The sequence below is a fragment of the Bombus fervidus genome, chromosome 1 (genome assembly GCF_041682495.2).
Source record: "Bombus fervidus isolate BK054 chromosome 1, iyBomFerv1, whole genome shotgun sequence".
NCBI classification, from domain to species: Eukaryota; Metazoa; Arthropoda; class Insecta; order Hymenoptera; family Apidae; genus Bombus; species Bombus fervidus.
This window is the reverse complement of record NC_091517.1, coordinates 22,000,084-22,014,173: the sequence shown is the minus strand read 5'-3', so window position 1 is coordinate 22,014,173 and position 14,090 is coordinate 22,000,084. Positions and strand designations below refer to the sequence as shown.

The window sequence follows — 14,090 nt, the reverse complement described above, 5'->3', positions numbered from 1 at the left end:
CACGACTAATAGTAAAACACCATTTATGTTACTATCCTCTGCGTAACTACTAAATTAAAGAGAGAGAACCGCTCGTACCAACTTGTTAAGGCTAATACTGAATTAATACGGCTAAAATGCAATGGTATCACAAACAGTATTTAGTGGAAACACCTATAATTCGATGAAATACGTTTCTTCTATTATTTGCCATTTACTAATCACGCATTATTTTATGCAATTTGGCACGTGGCGTAACACAAATTTACTTCATTGACACATCGAAGAGCCATAGAATTATTCACTATGTGATGAAAACGAATTTATTTCATGGGTTAGTATTTTTATTCTGTTGTCATACTGAAAGAGGAAGGAGCAATTGTCTTGATGCGAAATAACAAATAAAAGTATAATACGTATTCAATTTTCGTATTACTACAGCTAAAAAGGAAAAATGGAATAGATCTTCATTTTTTCCAAAAAACACTTTTTAAGATGCGTCATTTTTACTTGATACGTACTTTCCGCTATACATGTACATATACATCCATTTGGATTGTGTACACTTCTCATTCGAATGTTTCTTTCCTTTCACATGTGTGTATGTGTATTGCGTGTACCGTGATTACAAAATCATCATTCACCGTTATATCGCAGGTAAGATAGAAATGACATAATTACTTACTATCTTTTACGTACACACGTGCACACGTACATATCCTCCAACGAAAACATTGTTGCATGGAAAAAGCGTATAGAAAGCGCATTTTTAAACGTCAACCTAACATTATCAGCGTATAGCTGAAAAATAACGGATCTTTCTATTGATCGATAGATTCGTTTCAATTAATTCATAATACACATCTGTCCTGCTATCGATAATCTTAATTGTATTTACTCGAAAAATTTGAACAAAAAGAAAATGAAATAAGATTAACAATTTTCGTTAGGCGGCATTTTCAAGCGGTATTCGTGCATATTGCATAATGGTCATGGTCGCATAGGATTTATCTGTACATCTCTTTACCTGTTACCTTTTTTTTTTATCGCTAATTAAACATTTAGGCAAGAGATTCTTTATCGGCACGTAATCGACTCAGTTAAATCGTTCATATAAAAAGTAACCCCATAACTACTTCATTCCATTAAGGTTATGTGCAGATCTTTTCCAAGAACGATTACTTTCAAAATACTTTTTGTCATATTTATACTTATATTTTTTATAATCCTGTATTCTTTTATGTTATAACTTTTACAGGGACGACTTAAATGTTTCGATTACGTTTATCTTATTGCATGCTAATTTTTACAAGATCCATCAATTAGGGCAGATGACACCTGTTGCCCACTATTCATCGCTAAAAATTGATCGATTTAATTTAAGTTTGGTCTACGGAACTAATATTTAGTCCAAATACAGAAATAGTTTCGCCTCGTTTGTGCATATGATTGTACTTTACAGAGATGTATGTATACTTAAATGTTGAGCTGTCGCATAACTCAATCAGTTAGTAATGAATTAAAATCGTCGATCGGAATATAGAGGGATTTTGTACAAGGTTCCGTTTATTATTCATATGCACATACGCGCACAATCACGTGGTGATTTGATTGATCACGCGTTAGTATGCTTATCAATAACAGAGATGACTGTAACAAACGCTATATTCTTAATAGGGAGCTAATGCATCATTCTCTTCACAGTTGATTAAACAGTTGGTTCATACAATGCAAAATTTCTCTATAGCGACGTCTTTTTCAAGTAGTTCAAAACGATTTAAAACAAATACAGTTAACACAGAATAGAACCGAGAACAAATTTTGAGAAACACTAAGAATATATTAACGTTGTGCCAATAACACTGTAGTAACATCGTGCATCTTGTTGTTGCTACTTGTATAGTTAATACAATTTTCAAGGATTAAATATATTTCAAGTGTGTACAATAAAAGTTTAACTTTGGTTGCATATTTTGAAATGCGATAGACGTACAGTAAAATAATTTATGATACGATCGAATGATTTGTTGGCACAAGAGACGTGACAGGACATGTTTTAACGCACTTATAACGTGTTTGGTCACGTGCTGCGCAGCGTAGATGCGCATAAATCAAAACGTCCAAACATTGTTTATAACAGATTAATTCTGCGTACTTACTTTATTAAGAAAATTATTATTTTTAATTAAACGATTAAAGAATAATGCCATTATTATTACATTAAAAAATCTAATAAAAAAATGCGATTTTTAATTAGAAAATAATTATTTGCATTTGATGACTTAACAACGAATAAAATACTGTCTATTAAAACATTTACGCTAGCAAAATTAAAGTTGATATTCCATGGCATTTCTATGTTTCCTTTCTGATTTGTATAATCGAATCAACCATTTTCTAGCTGGTTCTTCATGCTTACAAATCATTCGAGCTTAATGTGCAATAATGTGCATAAACTCGTTGATTTTGATCAGGTTGTAAAGTATTAAGCAATTACTTACCCATGGATGTAAAAGTATTCGCTGAAAAAGATTCGAATAATTATTAACGCAAGCTTTCTTGAACAGAAAAGACAATCGTTTTTTATCGATATATTTAAAATTAATTAATGATCTGATCGTGGTTGATCGGGATATAGAGAATACACAACACTGCTCCCATGGTACAAGTCTCGTGTTTACTTTCCTTTCTTTTTTTTAAGGAAAAACTCGTGATATTTCCAGTCGTTGCTTTGATAGTTTGGATGATGCACGAGTATTTGAACGACCGAATCCTCTCGTGACTATAGTGTTCCAACGAAACGAACAATTTTATACGAAATAAATAAATTCGATGTATATTTATCTTTCACCTGCCTTCTTTTTCCTTCTTTTTTCTTGTTCACGACAGCATAAAGTATTAATCGTATTAATATTAATAATATTAATATTAATATCAATAATTAATATTAATATTAATAATTAATATTAATAATATTAAAAAATTATATACTTTGTTTGTAGTCTATAGCAAAACGCATTATCCAAGGTATGTAACTACGACCAGCGATTTTCTCGAAACGATTCCACGCGTACATCTACTTATACAGCAATAGTATTCGCCGACTCGTTATCGTGGTCGTAGACACGTTAAGGGACAGCGATTGCAAAAGTTGTAAAAGTTTTGAAGAAAATTACAATAGGCGAGAACAAGTATAATTTTTTGTTAGACAGGCTCCGACTGTTCGTTCGTCACGTGTTTTATCTGTAGTATGATGTCATCTTGGGCATGTTGATTCTATAATTAGGTACTTAATACGAAACCGTATCTAGCATCACCATTTGCAAGGCTCTCCTGGTCACTTAACGCGCATGCAAAATCGCTTGGTAACGTCCCATTAACACGTTCTCGTTGTATACACGCGACAAAGAAAGTTCTCTCTACGTTTAAATCACACGGTCGTACGTACAGTTGGGTCACGCACACGCAACTCCTAAATATACATGTACAGCTTTTTCTCTGGCACACACATTGGTTTCTTGACCGTCGTCATAATTAGCATTAGTCCTTCTCCTTCGTTTCTTTTTTTTTTGTTTACTTTTTTTATCACTATTTCTCTCTCTCTCTTTCTCTTTCTTCTGCTCTTTCGTCTATTCTTTGTTTCTTTCGAACGCGGTTTCTATCGTTAATACAGACTTGTTATGTATATATACACAATATAGTAACAGTCTATGTTCCTAAGGCTGCTAAAAAGTCTCACTTGTAGGATCTCCCCCGCGAAAAGGGAGAGCGTGTTATAGAGTTCAGGTTTCGACCAAGGGAGGAAAGCGTGAAACGTCTTTACCGTGCACGTCTAGTAAATCACTTCGTATACAGTGGCCTTTTTGTCACCGGATCCAGTCACGATATATTTGTCGTCGGCAGAGATGTCGCAGCTCAACACCGAGGAAGACTCCTTCGACTGTAAAAAGAATTGATATGGATTCCCATGTGGTTGTTCGGAGATCTGCTTTTTTGTGTTGTTTCCACGCAACATGACGCGTTAATTACGTCCAACGATACACGCAGAGAATAGTTCGTCTCTTACGAGCATGCAACGAACTCTTAGTGGACGCGAAGTTCTTTTCTCGAATTATGAAAAATATGACTGACATCTGATTCACCAAAACTCGTAGCGAGAAAAGAATTTGGGAACGACTTGCGTATTTTGTGCATATCGCCTTACACTGTATATACATATACAGTGGCAAAAAGTATCTGCACGTACTCCTATTTTTCAATGTTTATCAGGTTCTACGCCTTTCATTTTCATAGTGTCAAATCTTCGTAGTCGTACGAAAGTATGTGATATTAAACGATACGAAAATTAAAATACCTGAAACGATGCAATAGCGTACAAAAATACTTTCTATCACTGTAGGTAAGTAGTCGGATACTTGCTGATATTTCGTTACTCGAGCCGAGTAAAATTTATCAGAGTTTTTCAAATAAATGTAACGAAACGTCCTAACCGCTTCTAGATAGCTGTTTGCCTCGTTCAAAATTAAATGGTGACTAAGATCCCTCTTTATTTATATTCAGCTAGTTGTCTCGAGTTATACGTCGCTTCAAGTCGTTTCCACTTATTATATTTCATTGTCTTTAACCTAGCTAACAAGATGAAGTGAAAAACGAAAGAAACAACTTATCTCGATAACACGAACGAGAATGTGGGGATACACACCTGAAATATCGAAGCTCCGTACGGTGTGCGCCATGCGTTCAACAAATTATCCTTGCCGGTGGAGACGAACCATTTGCCGCAAGAGGCGAAGCGTAACGATAACACGCACGACTCGTGTAGGTGCAGTTGATACTTATCGGACTTGGTAGCGTGAAGCACCTCCACGTTCGAATTTTCCATACCCACGGCGAGCCATTCTCCGGTTGGGCAATAGCCCAATGAGAATATTTGCGAGGTAAAGTCGTGTTGCTTCAACTGTCTACCCTCCCTTAGGTCCCACGAACGCACCGTGTTATCCAACCCTCCTGTCCACAGCTTCGAACCGTCCGCCGAGATATCGATGCAGGAGGCACCGTCCGTGTGGCCTTGGAACTGTCGAATCAACGTCTCGTTCTGTAGATCCCACACGGCGATGTTGCCATCGCTGCAGCAGCTGAAGCAGACCTTCGAGTCTGGCGAGATCGCCAACGCGTAACAGGCCGGTGCCGCTGACGTCAGTTCCGTTTTGATTCGCGGTGTAGGACTAGCCAAGTCCCAGATGATCAGCTGACTCGCCTCCCCTCCAACTATTAGGGTTCTGCAGTCCGGCAGTAACTTTACCGATCTGTTTTCAGAAATAATAAAAATAATGTATATTGCATCGAATAACAAGGATGTAAAACGAGGATGTAAAAGAAAAAAAAAAAAAAGAAACACATATAAACAGGATCACAGAGTAACGTAACAACGAGTTGAAAGAGCGAAAAACAATTTTTTAGATATATAACCTTTGACTCCTTTCGCTAAGCTTTCGTTAAGGGAGGATTCCGACCGAACAAATCATTCCAACTACAATAGTTTATCTTCTATTTTTTCTGTTACACAAAAAGTTAGGAAGCGTCGATTTCATCCCGTAAGTATAATAGGTTTAACCATTCGCAAATTAAAACAAGACATTCCTTCTTTCCTAATGTAAAAGCAAACCTCTACTTCCGTTTAAATATAAAATTTTCGTATTTCCTATTGTTCGTGATTCGTTAAGATTGATAGTTGGCCGATTCATCAATTACCTCGTAATAAAACGAGCCAGTCCGTTTCTTTTTAATGCGAATCCATTAATATTCTTCCACTTCTATTCGAACTTCATTCAAATGTTATATTCTCTATTCTTCTTCGTTTATTAAAAACGATATTTATCTAAACCGTCAACCGATAACGAAACACTATTCTGTCTTCTAATACGAAACTTCCTAGCCTCCTATTTAAAGTTCCTTCCCGTTCGTTACAATTGATACGTATGACCGATCATCGATTATCCGATCGAGTCGCTAACGATATCCAATAACGAAGAAAAGAAGACTCTTTTTTCCTACTACGTTAACAAACTTCTTACCTAAACATCAAACATGCAGTACCATCCTCTATTCGCCCACGTTCGTTAAAATTACCAAAGAAATCTCGTTATTTGTCAAAATTACTAGTCGAATCGCCATATAATCCAATAATAAGGCTTTGCTCGACTAAAGCTCTATCGTGCAATCGTTTAACGCTTTACCGACCGCTAGCGATTCAACAGCATACGCACGCTCGACCGGCGTCTCAGGTGCAAATTCTCCCTGACGCCGGCTCTGTTTCGGTTCAGACTCTCCAATACCATTCTTTTTGTTCATCGCGAACGGTACGTTTTTCAAATTGGTATAAAACTGTGGGAGCTTACAAAGCAACGCAACTGACGCAACTGAGCAAGCTACCTCAGTATTAAATAACAAATTACTGCTCAAATAATGAGAAAGATTGCCGGTAACAAAAAAACCGATTAATAGGCTATCGGTCTGTAAGCGTCGGTGACAAAGCCGATTAATCGGCTATCGGTCGGTAAAGTGTTAAGCAAAATTGAACGAAACGTTGTATCTCGATTTGATGCGACAAATTTACCATAATCCATGGATAGGTGTTAGCGGCGTGTCGAAAGATTCGGACGCACCGTGCAAACGTGGATAGAGACCGTGGAACTGACCTAATATAATTGTCGCGTTGTAGGCAGTCCAACTGCGATACGTGTTTGATACTGCCACCGCCTCCGTGTCCGATGTCCCAGACTTTAACGCACCCTTTGCCGCCCGTGTAGACGTACTTGGTCGGATTCGAGATGGTGACGGCGCACACAACCTCGCCATGAGTCAAGGTATTAATCTGACGCGCGTGACGTGGAATTCCCGGCCCTATCAGAGCGTCTGTGGGGAATGGCACTGGCTGCAGCTGACCCTCGCCGTTCATATGGAACGAGTACGCTCTGTGGTGGAATGCAAAACATTAATGCCTTTGTCTTTACGTAATGGAATGCCTTCGATTACTTAAAAGCTTCGCGCCGCGGCGAAAGGCGGCCATCGAAAAGATAATGCTTCGCACGCCGCACCTTTCTAGCTTATGCGAGCGGCGGTAGCGGGTTGACATTTTCAGAAACGGCCAGAAGCGTTGAACGATCTACAAGTGTAATTTGGTCGCGTCGTCGTGTATTTATTTTCTTTGAAATGTCAAGTACGCGATATGTAGATGCGTAGAAAGAATAGAAGTTACCGGTGCAGCGATAACTGCGTTTCAAAATATTCCTTTCTGAAGGTGTTTCAATCCTTTACTTCTCGGCTAAATCATTAGTTGCTTGAGAAATATTTCGCGGTTTTCTTGTTTTGTCCTGAAGAAGCTGACGTTCTCGTTTGACAGATCGTTACTCAAAAAACACGTATCCTTAAGTCACCTAATACGTTTATATAGGATTTATTAATTATAATAATTATAATTATAATATCACAAGGAAAACTAAATGATATTACGTTTAGAAGATTTTGTTAACAGACTTGTCCGATTAAGCTTTATTTTTAAGATCAGGACGGGTGTGGTAACTTCGATGTAAGTGATTTACACTCTTGTTCAGAAGTTTGGAATACGTTAATAACTTGTTTAAGTAGATGTTATCGGTATTATTATTATTTTGGTAGTGTTTAGACCGTAATTAATTGTAATTCAAAGCGAAAGTTATTCTTATAATACCGTTATTTCTCAAAAGAATGTACGAAAACGTTTGTTTCGTCCAAGAAGTAAAGGGTGTTCCAAACTTTTGAGTAGAAGCTGCAAATATTTCATAACTTTTGCATCAAGTTTATCATATTTATTGTCTAAGGATTAATTTTAATGAAAATTACGTACGGTTTGCCACCCGGAATGTTGCTTATCCCGTTACTCGATGGTATCCTCACGTGACCGTCGAAGCCGAGCTATAGAAAAGAACAAACCATATCGGTTAAACTTTTTTTCATTAATAATTTCGATACTTTGAATCACGATATTTGAATAGCAAATGCATAAATACGAAGAAAAGGACCAAGGAAATGTAATTTGCATTCTAGAAGTACGTAACATGTGATTGCATCAACAGAGATTTTCAAGACTCGTAGCAAGCTTCAACAAAGACATATGTATAGAAGAAAACTAGGAACGACGATGCTCTACGTATTAAGCTTTTTTTAAATATTTCTAGTTTCTGGCGATCCAATTTTCAAAACATTTGAATACTAATCGCTTGATAATATAAGGAAGACGATATATGTACAAACGAATTTTGTTTCTAGAACTTTTGCAAGTCGTCTTTAATGTTTCAGCTAGCTTCTTCGTGCTTTTATATAAAAAACATCCTTTAACATCACGAATGACATTGAGAAGCATAATTAAGGTATTTGCCTGTACACCTTGTTGGCAGAAATTGTTTACCAATTTAAATACTAATTTAAGATTCTAATCTTCAAAATGTCTACTAAATTTGTAGTACTTTTCACCAAATTTATTCACCAGAAATACGTATCATTAAACAACGAGTAAAGTACATCATTTTAGAACTTACTATCTATTATTACACTTATATATCCATTACAGGCTACCTATTTTACAATCAACTGAAACATTACCCAACTGATACTTCGCACAAAAGGAAATTGCTTCAACGACCTATCTATTGAGACACCTTAAAACTTTTAATAATAAGAATAATAATAAACGGAATTAAATAGCCTTCAATCGTTTCATTGATTTAACTATAGGTGATCCTAATTTCTTTGCGACTAATCAAAATAACTCTAAAGTCACTGTCAAACGACATTCTTTAAACGATTTTCGGTTGGTACACACATTCTCGTTGTCTCTTTTCAACAAATTCCAACTTGCTCAGTTTACATAATTTTATAAAGTAAAGAGAAAGAGAGAGAGAGAGAGAGAGAGAGAGAGAGGGAGAAAGAAAGAAAGAAAGAAAGAAAGAGAGAGATTCTAGAGAATTTTCCAATTTCACAGATCTGAATATTACCACGTTTCTGTACCACGTCGTAAGTAAACTATGAGATTTCACTGAAATTTACACATAAAAAGATATTTAAGACGACTCGGAGTTTTTATCTTTCCCTTAGAACGCTCATAGTCTATAGCATCGGTGGCGGGGTACCGCTGTAAAGTACTACGAGACAAAAGAAAACAGAAAAGAAGAAAAAGAGAAAGAAAGAAAAAAGACGAGCAGCTAGAGCGGGTGAAGTACCATCGAGGTCCTGGCGTATGGTAAGTTGCTGTACGGCGAAGGCGATTGTGGCGGCTCATTGCCGCGGGACGGCAAACCCTGATAGCCCTGCGGTGGCGTTTGCTGTGACGATGGCGGATGATAGACCCGCGATGCCAAGGGACCAGGGATTCCTCCCATAGTTGGCGTACAGCTGCGCGACCCCCTCGCCGCCGCCACAGGTGTACCCGGCTTGTCGATCTGGAGAGGTTCGTTCCAACGGGGTACACCGGTTTATTATCGGGCGCAATCGTAGAAAGGAATTGTAAATTTCACGCTTGACTTTCGCACAAAAGCAACGAGACATATCGATCCTTGTCGCAAACCGGCGTAAGCGGCCACCTCCGGTTCACCGATTTGTACCACCGGACACGAGGAAGAAAGGGACGCGCGGGGTTCGAAACGAGAGAGCTTTTGCTTTCCTCTGCTATCGTCCGCGCAAATTGACTTGTCGTAACTTCGCGCCACGAATTCCAGCTACACGCTATCGATGCTCGTGTACATGCGCGCTATACGCCAAGGGGAACCACCAAAATGTCTTCGTTGTTTTCGAAACTCTGGAAGCGGTTATCTTGTTTGGATTTTCTTAGCACACTTTGGTTTCCGATAGAAGAGAGGTTCGTGCAAGTTTCTTAGCTTTTAAAATACAGAGTTACGGAGATACCCGGTGTAAACTCGTTTATTCATCGAACGTGTTTATCGGGACTGCACGTAAATCGTATTTTTATATAGTTCCCTTTGTTTCGTTATTTTATTGCCGATCGACCAGAGTATCGTGTATTCTGTTGTTTAAATATGGTCCGTGGAACATTTTAAATACATCGAGTTTGTCATCGATAAAAATGATCGCTGTAAAACTTGAATTTCGTGACAACGAAGGAACTGAATGTAGAACAACATCGTCTACGATATCGTTGTACTTCTCGTCGTCTTCTAATTTTGCATTATCAGCATTACGATTGCAAATGAAACAATTTCCTAGTTCATCGAACAACTCGACTTTATTTCTAGCGTAACAAGTAGAAATTTTGCCTTCGAAAACCACGGAGTCATTGAAACGCTCACCCTTAGGCAATTCGGCGTGCATGTCGAAACGAAACGATCATCTTTTCACCTTCTTTCTCAAAGATCCAGGAAGGAAATGCAAGTAGAAATAATTCCGGGGAGAAAAATAGAACAGGACCGATTAGTCATCGAATAAGCCTGCTATCCGCGAGATCTTACATCTTTACTTTTCAGAGACGGTGTGCTACGGGCGGATGAACTTCCACTCCGCGACGGTGGCCTGTCTTTTACAGACGTGGATCCAGCACCGGAAATAGGTCCTACGTGTCCTGGGGCGCCCAGTTTCTCCAGAGTGCCGTTCTCACGTGGATCCGAATGGTCACCATTCGCGTGCGGCGATGATGCCTCCTTTTGTGAAAGCAAACAGGGAAGTAAAAGAAGCTTATTATAAAAAATATCAAATCCAAGTTTCATACGTTCTTAGGTGTAGACTACTAATTTAAAATACTTGGAAATATCTTACGTAAGTAATCATGTTTTGGAGTAGATGCAAATGTCGAATATCACGAACATTACAAATATCGACAGTGTTCTATTTGTTACGTCGGCCGACTCTCTACCTGGACGGGGCCTTGCATCGCATATGGCAACCATATGTCTGCACCTCCTTATTGCGTATTCTAAAGAATCTCAAGGACCTTTTCTACGAAAGTATTTTCTAAGATCTCTGGTTTGTGTCCGGAAAACACTTAAAATTAGTTATTTTCACACGTGCGATGCTTCCCACCACCAACCTTCTATCGAGAGCGGCTAAGACCCCTCCTAGTCCACCAACAATCGCAATAGCCAATAGAAACAATGTCTATTACCCTCACTTTCCTGACCAAAAAACTGTCATTAACGAATCCGATGATCCCATGCGTTAGACACACCCTTTCCTAGCTCTCCTCTGACACAGCATCGTCACTCTCGACACAATTCATGTTCGTCGTCCGAACAGTCAATAAGTCTACCACGATTCTACCTTCAAATCAATTCGTTTGCAAAGTCTAACTATCGCATCGAGACATATCGTCAAATCGGGTCATATTTTCTGTAACGCATAAGCTGTACTCATCGTCAAATATTTGTGACGCTCATAATATTGTGTAATCCATTGTTGAATATATATATATCATATTAACCTGTTAACACAGTGTTAATTTCAATTAACCACCCTTGTTATCCTAACCGAAACACGGGGAACGACTATTTCGCGGCGTCGATTAGCCGAATCGTAGCGAGAATTTACGCCTCTCGCTGACGCGTTTTCCTCGCGACCGCGTCTCTCCGCGAACGGTCGTAACACTATTATTAAATTAATTAATATTGATAGATTCGTACGGGATATCGATAAATACGAAGAGCAAGCTTTCAATTTTGAAACTTTCTAAGTTTCAAACCAACTTACAAAATGATCTTCCTCTAATTTTCTCGTATCGCATTCTCTTTCGTTTTCAACCATCTGTAATTTTGTTGTAATCTCATTCTTTCGTTTAGTTCTAAGTACAATTCTATTGCATCTAGTTTCTCGAAAGAAATATCTTCTCTGTTCTGATTGAAGCTATGGCCTACGATGACAAAACGTAAAACCGAGGAAGACAAGAGAAAAGGGCAACCACGTTTTATACATAATACAATATCAAGGAAACGAAAGAATCGAACGTTAGAAAAATCACTTGGACACGTCTTTTCAATCATCGGTACAGACTTCTATGACAAAGGAATATCCGCCAGTATCCATCAGAAACCGACACCGTGATTGTCCTCAATCTCAAATGAAGGAACATCCTTCCATGCATACTACCAAATAGCTTTTGCCCAATGAATTCGCTAATAAGAATATCGAATCCGTTCCACTGCAGGAAGATGAACTGACCTCGTTCGCGACATCCACTACCAAGTCCTGATCGCTCTTCTCTGCGTCGCTGTCCTGAAAGCAGAAAAATTACGTGCTTGTGAAAGGATACGAGAAGACCGTGTCCATTCGCGATTAGGGGTAATAGCTTCGCGATACATATCGATGTATGCTGTAATTCCAGTCATTGGTGCGATACGTTAACGATCAAAGCCGCGAATATATTTTCGACGAATCCAACGCGAGAACCATCGAGAGAGGGAGAAAGAGAGAGAGTACGACCTACATTTACGATGCGTCTGACTAGCAGATGCATCTTCAGAGACATATTATTAATCTTGACACTCGTGCAAGCTCGCTGCCTCTCTCGAAACGTTCTGATTGCACCAGCAACTTAATGGCCAGGCGTTCGACGAGTGCGCGTACCGGATAGAAAGCTCGCGTTTGCGAACGTGTAAGCCACGCCACGTCGCGCCATGCCACGCCGCGTTTCTGATGGAATAGGAGGCGGAGGGTGGAGAAAGAGGGGATGTAAATGCGCTTTGCTTGGTCGCGCGGTTTCAGGGTATTTTCGCAATCAAGATTCTATGTGTGTGGCTGGTGGCCGTACACGCGGAGCGTGGAAAATTCGACCGATCGTTTGTCAATTCTGGATCTCGCTATGCTCGTCGTTGACGAGACCCAGCGCCACTGTCGTCGATCTTCGTCGCTCGTCGTAACGACGATTGCTTTTCCTTCGTACACCGCGTAACGTTTCCCTTCGATCTTTCTGCTCCGCTCTCTACGACGTAATTAACGTTGTCACGACGTGAATTTAGATTAGTATAGTTTCGTATATATATAGGTATTACAAATGTTGATGATGAAATGATTAAGAGAACGTTAATTTTGCGCTGTGTGTCGGTGAGGGATCGACTATCTGTCTACGTAGATCGTCTTGTCTGGTTGAAACGTGGTTTACGGGACGACTCGAGTGCGACTTGCGTACGTCAAGCGGCACAGATAGATAACGATTCTAGTGTGTATTTTAAGTTGATCGACGCTGATAACGATTTTTTTTATTTCTGGTTAAAGGGACCTCTAACGCTTCGTTACGTTTTCCAAAACAAGTTACGACGAGTTGTCGATTAATGGATACCTTTTCACATTATTGGGGACAAGTTACGGAATAAACAATTGGCAACGCATAAATACTTTCCTTTCTAACGTCCACGTAACTTTATTAACTAAATTAACATTAAACAAGACAATTCTTTTTTATGTAAACCTTATCAAATTTAATTAAATAAGTATAATAAGAAATACCTGCCCTCGGAATATTATTATATTGCGCTATAACGAATGTAGCGCAAATGATATTGGTATATTTTCTCCGTTAAAGAAAATTCTTTCAGCGTCTCGATTATAGTATACGTTCAATATGGTATCTAAAACAATCCTGTAGCCTACAGGCCGCATTACGCAACATGCTCTGCATCAAATCAGTAATACCGCGTGTCACTGTTTACTCCATTACCCAGTATATCTTCCATTTGCTTCGAAAAAGAGACTACGCAAACAGTCAGCCACAGGGATAGGGAAGCGAGGAGAGAATCCACTAACATGGAGAAACACGGATAAACAGAAGGCTAGAGGCTTCGGCTAATATATTATCGAAAGCCGTGGATAATGCACCGCATACGGAAGCACAATTTGTGACTCGTGTATCTTTTATCATTTGTTTGTACGTTATTTTCGAGTTTCTAGCGTCGTTGGCATCCGATTTCGTCGTATAACGCTTTAAAACCGCGGTGATTTCCGATATCCGCAACACTGGCAACTCGTCATTCCGAATACAGCAGCAACCCCGAAGCCGCCTAATCGAGCCTGCTGCGCTCTTTCGATCATTGCCGACGCAATCGTGATTTTCTATCGTTAAAAAAAAATTCTTAAAT

At 39.0% G+C, this 14,090-nt stretch overlaps 1 protein-coding gene across 8 annotated transcripts in view; it reads right to left on the bottom strand.

Moving 5' to 3' along the window:
- Positions 1-466: 466 nt before the first annotated feature.
- The window catches only part of Gro (TLE family member transcriptional corepressor groucho), a 250,854-nt gene continuing 237,230 nt past the window's right edge, over positions 467-14,090 (bottom strand). For 6 of the 8 annotated variants that reach the window (XM_072010152.1, XM_072010134.1, XM_072010165.1 and 3 more), the window contains exons 10-16: positions 12,178-12,231; positions 10,479-10,667; positions 9,237-9,455; positions 7,865-7,932; positions 6,678-6,953; positions 4,682-5,285; positions 467-3,919 (exon numbers count right to left, since the gene is read on the bottom strand). In XM_072010152.1, coding sequence (XP_071866253.1) covers positions 3,812-3,919; positions 4,682-5,285; positions 6,678-6,953; positions 7,865-7,932; positions 9,237-9,455; positions 10,479-10,667; positions 12,178-12,231 — 1,518 coding nt within the window. In that variant the 3' untranslated portion in view covers positions 467-3,811. The remainder of the gene's footprint in view (positions 3,920-4,681; positions 5,286-6,677; positions 6,954-7,864; positions 7,933-9,236; positions 9,456-10,478; positions 10,668-12,177; positions 12,232-14,090) is intronic. The other 2 variants (XM_072010182.1, XM_072010190.1) reach the window with 2 other exon arrangements.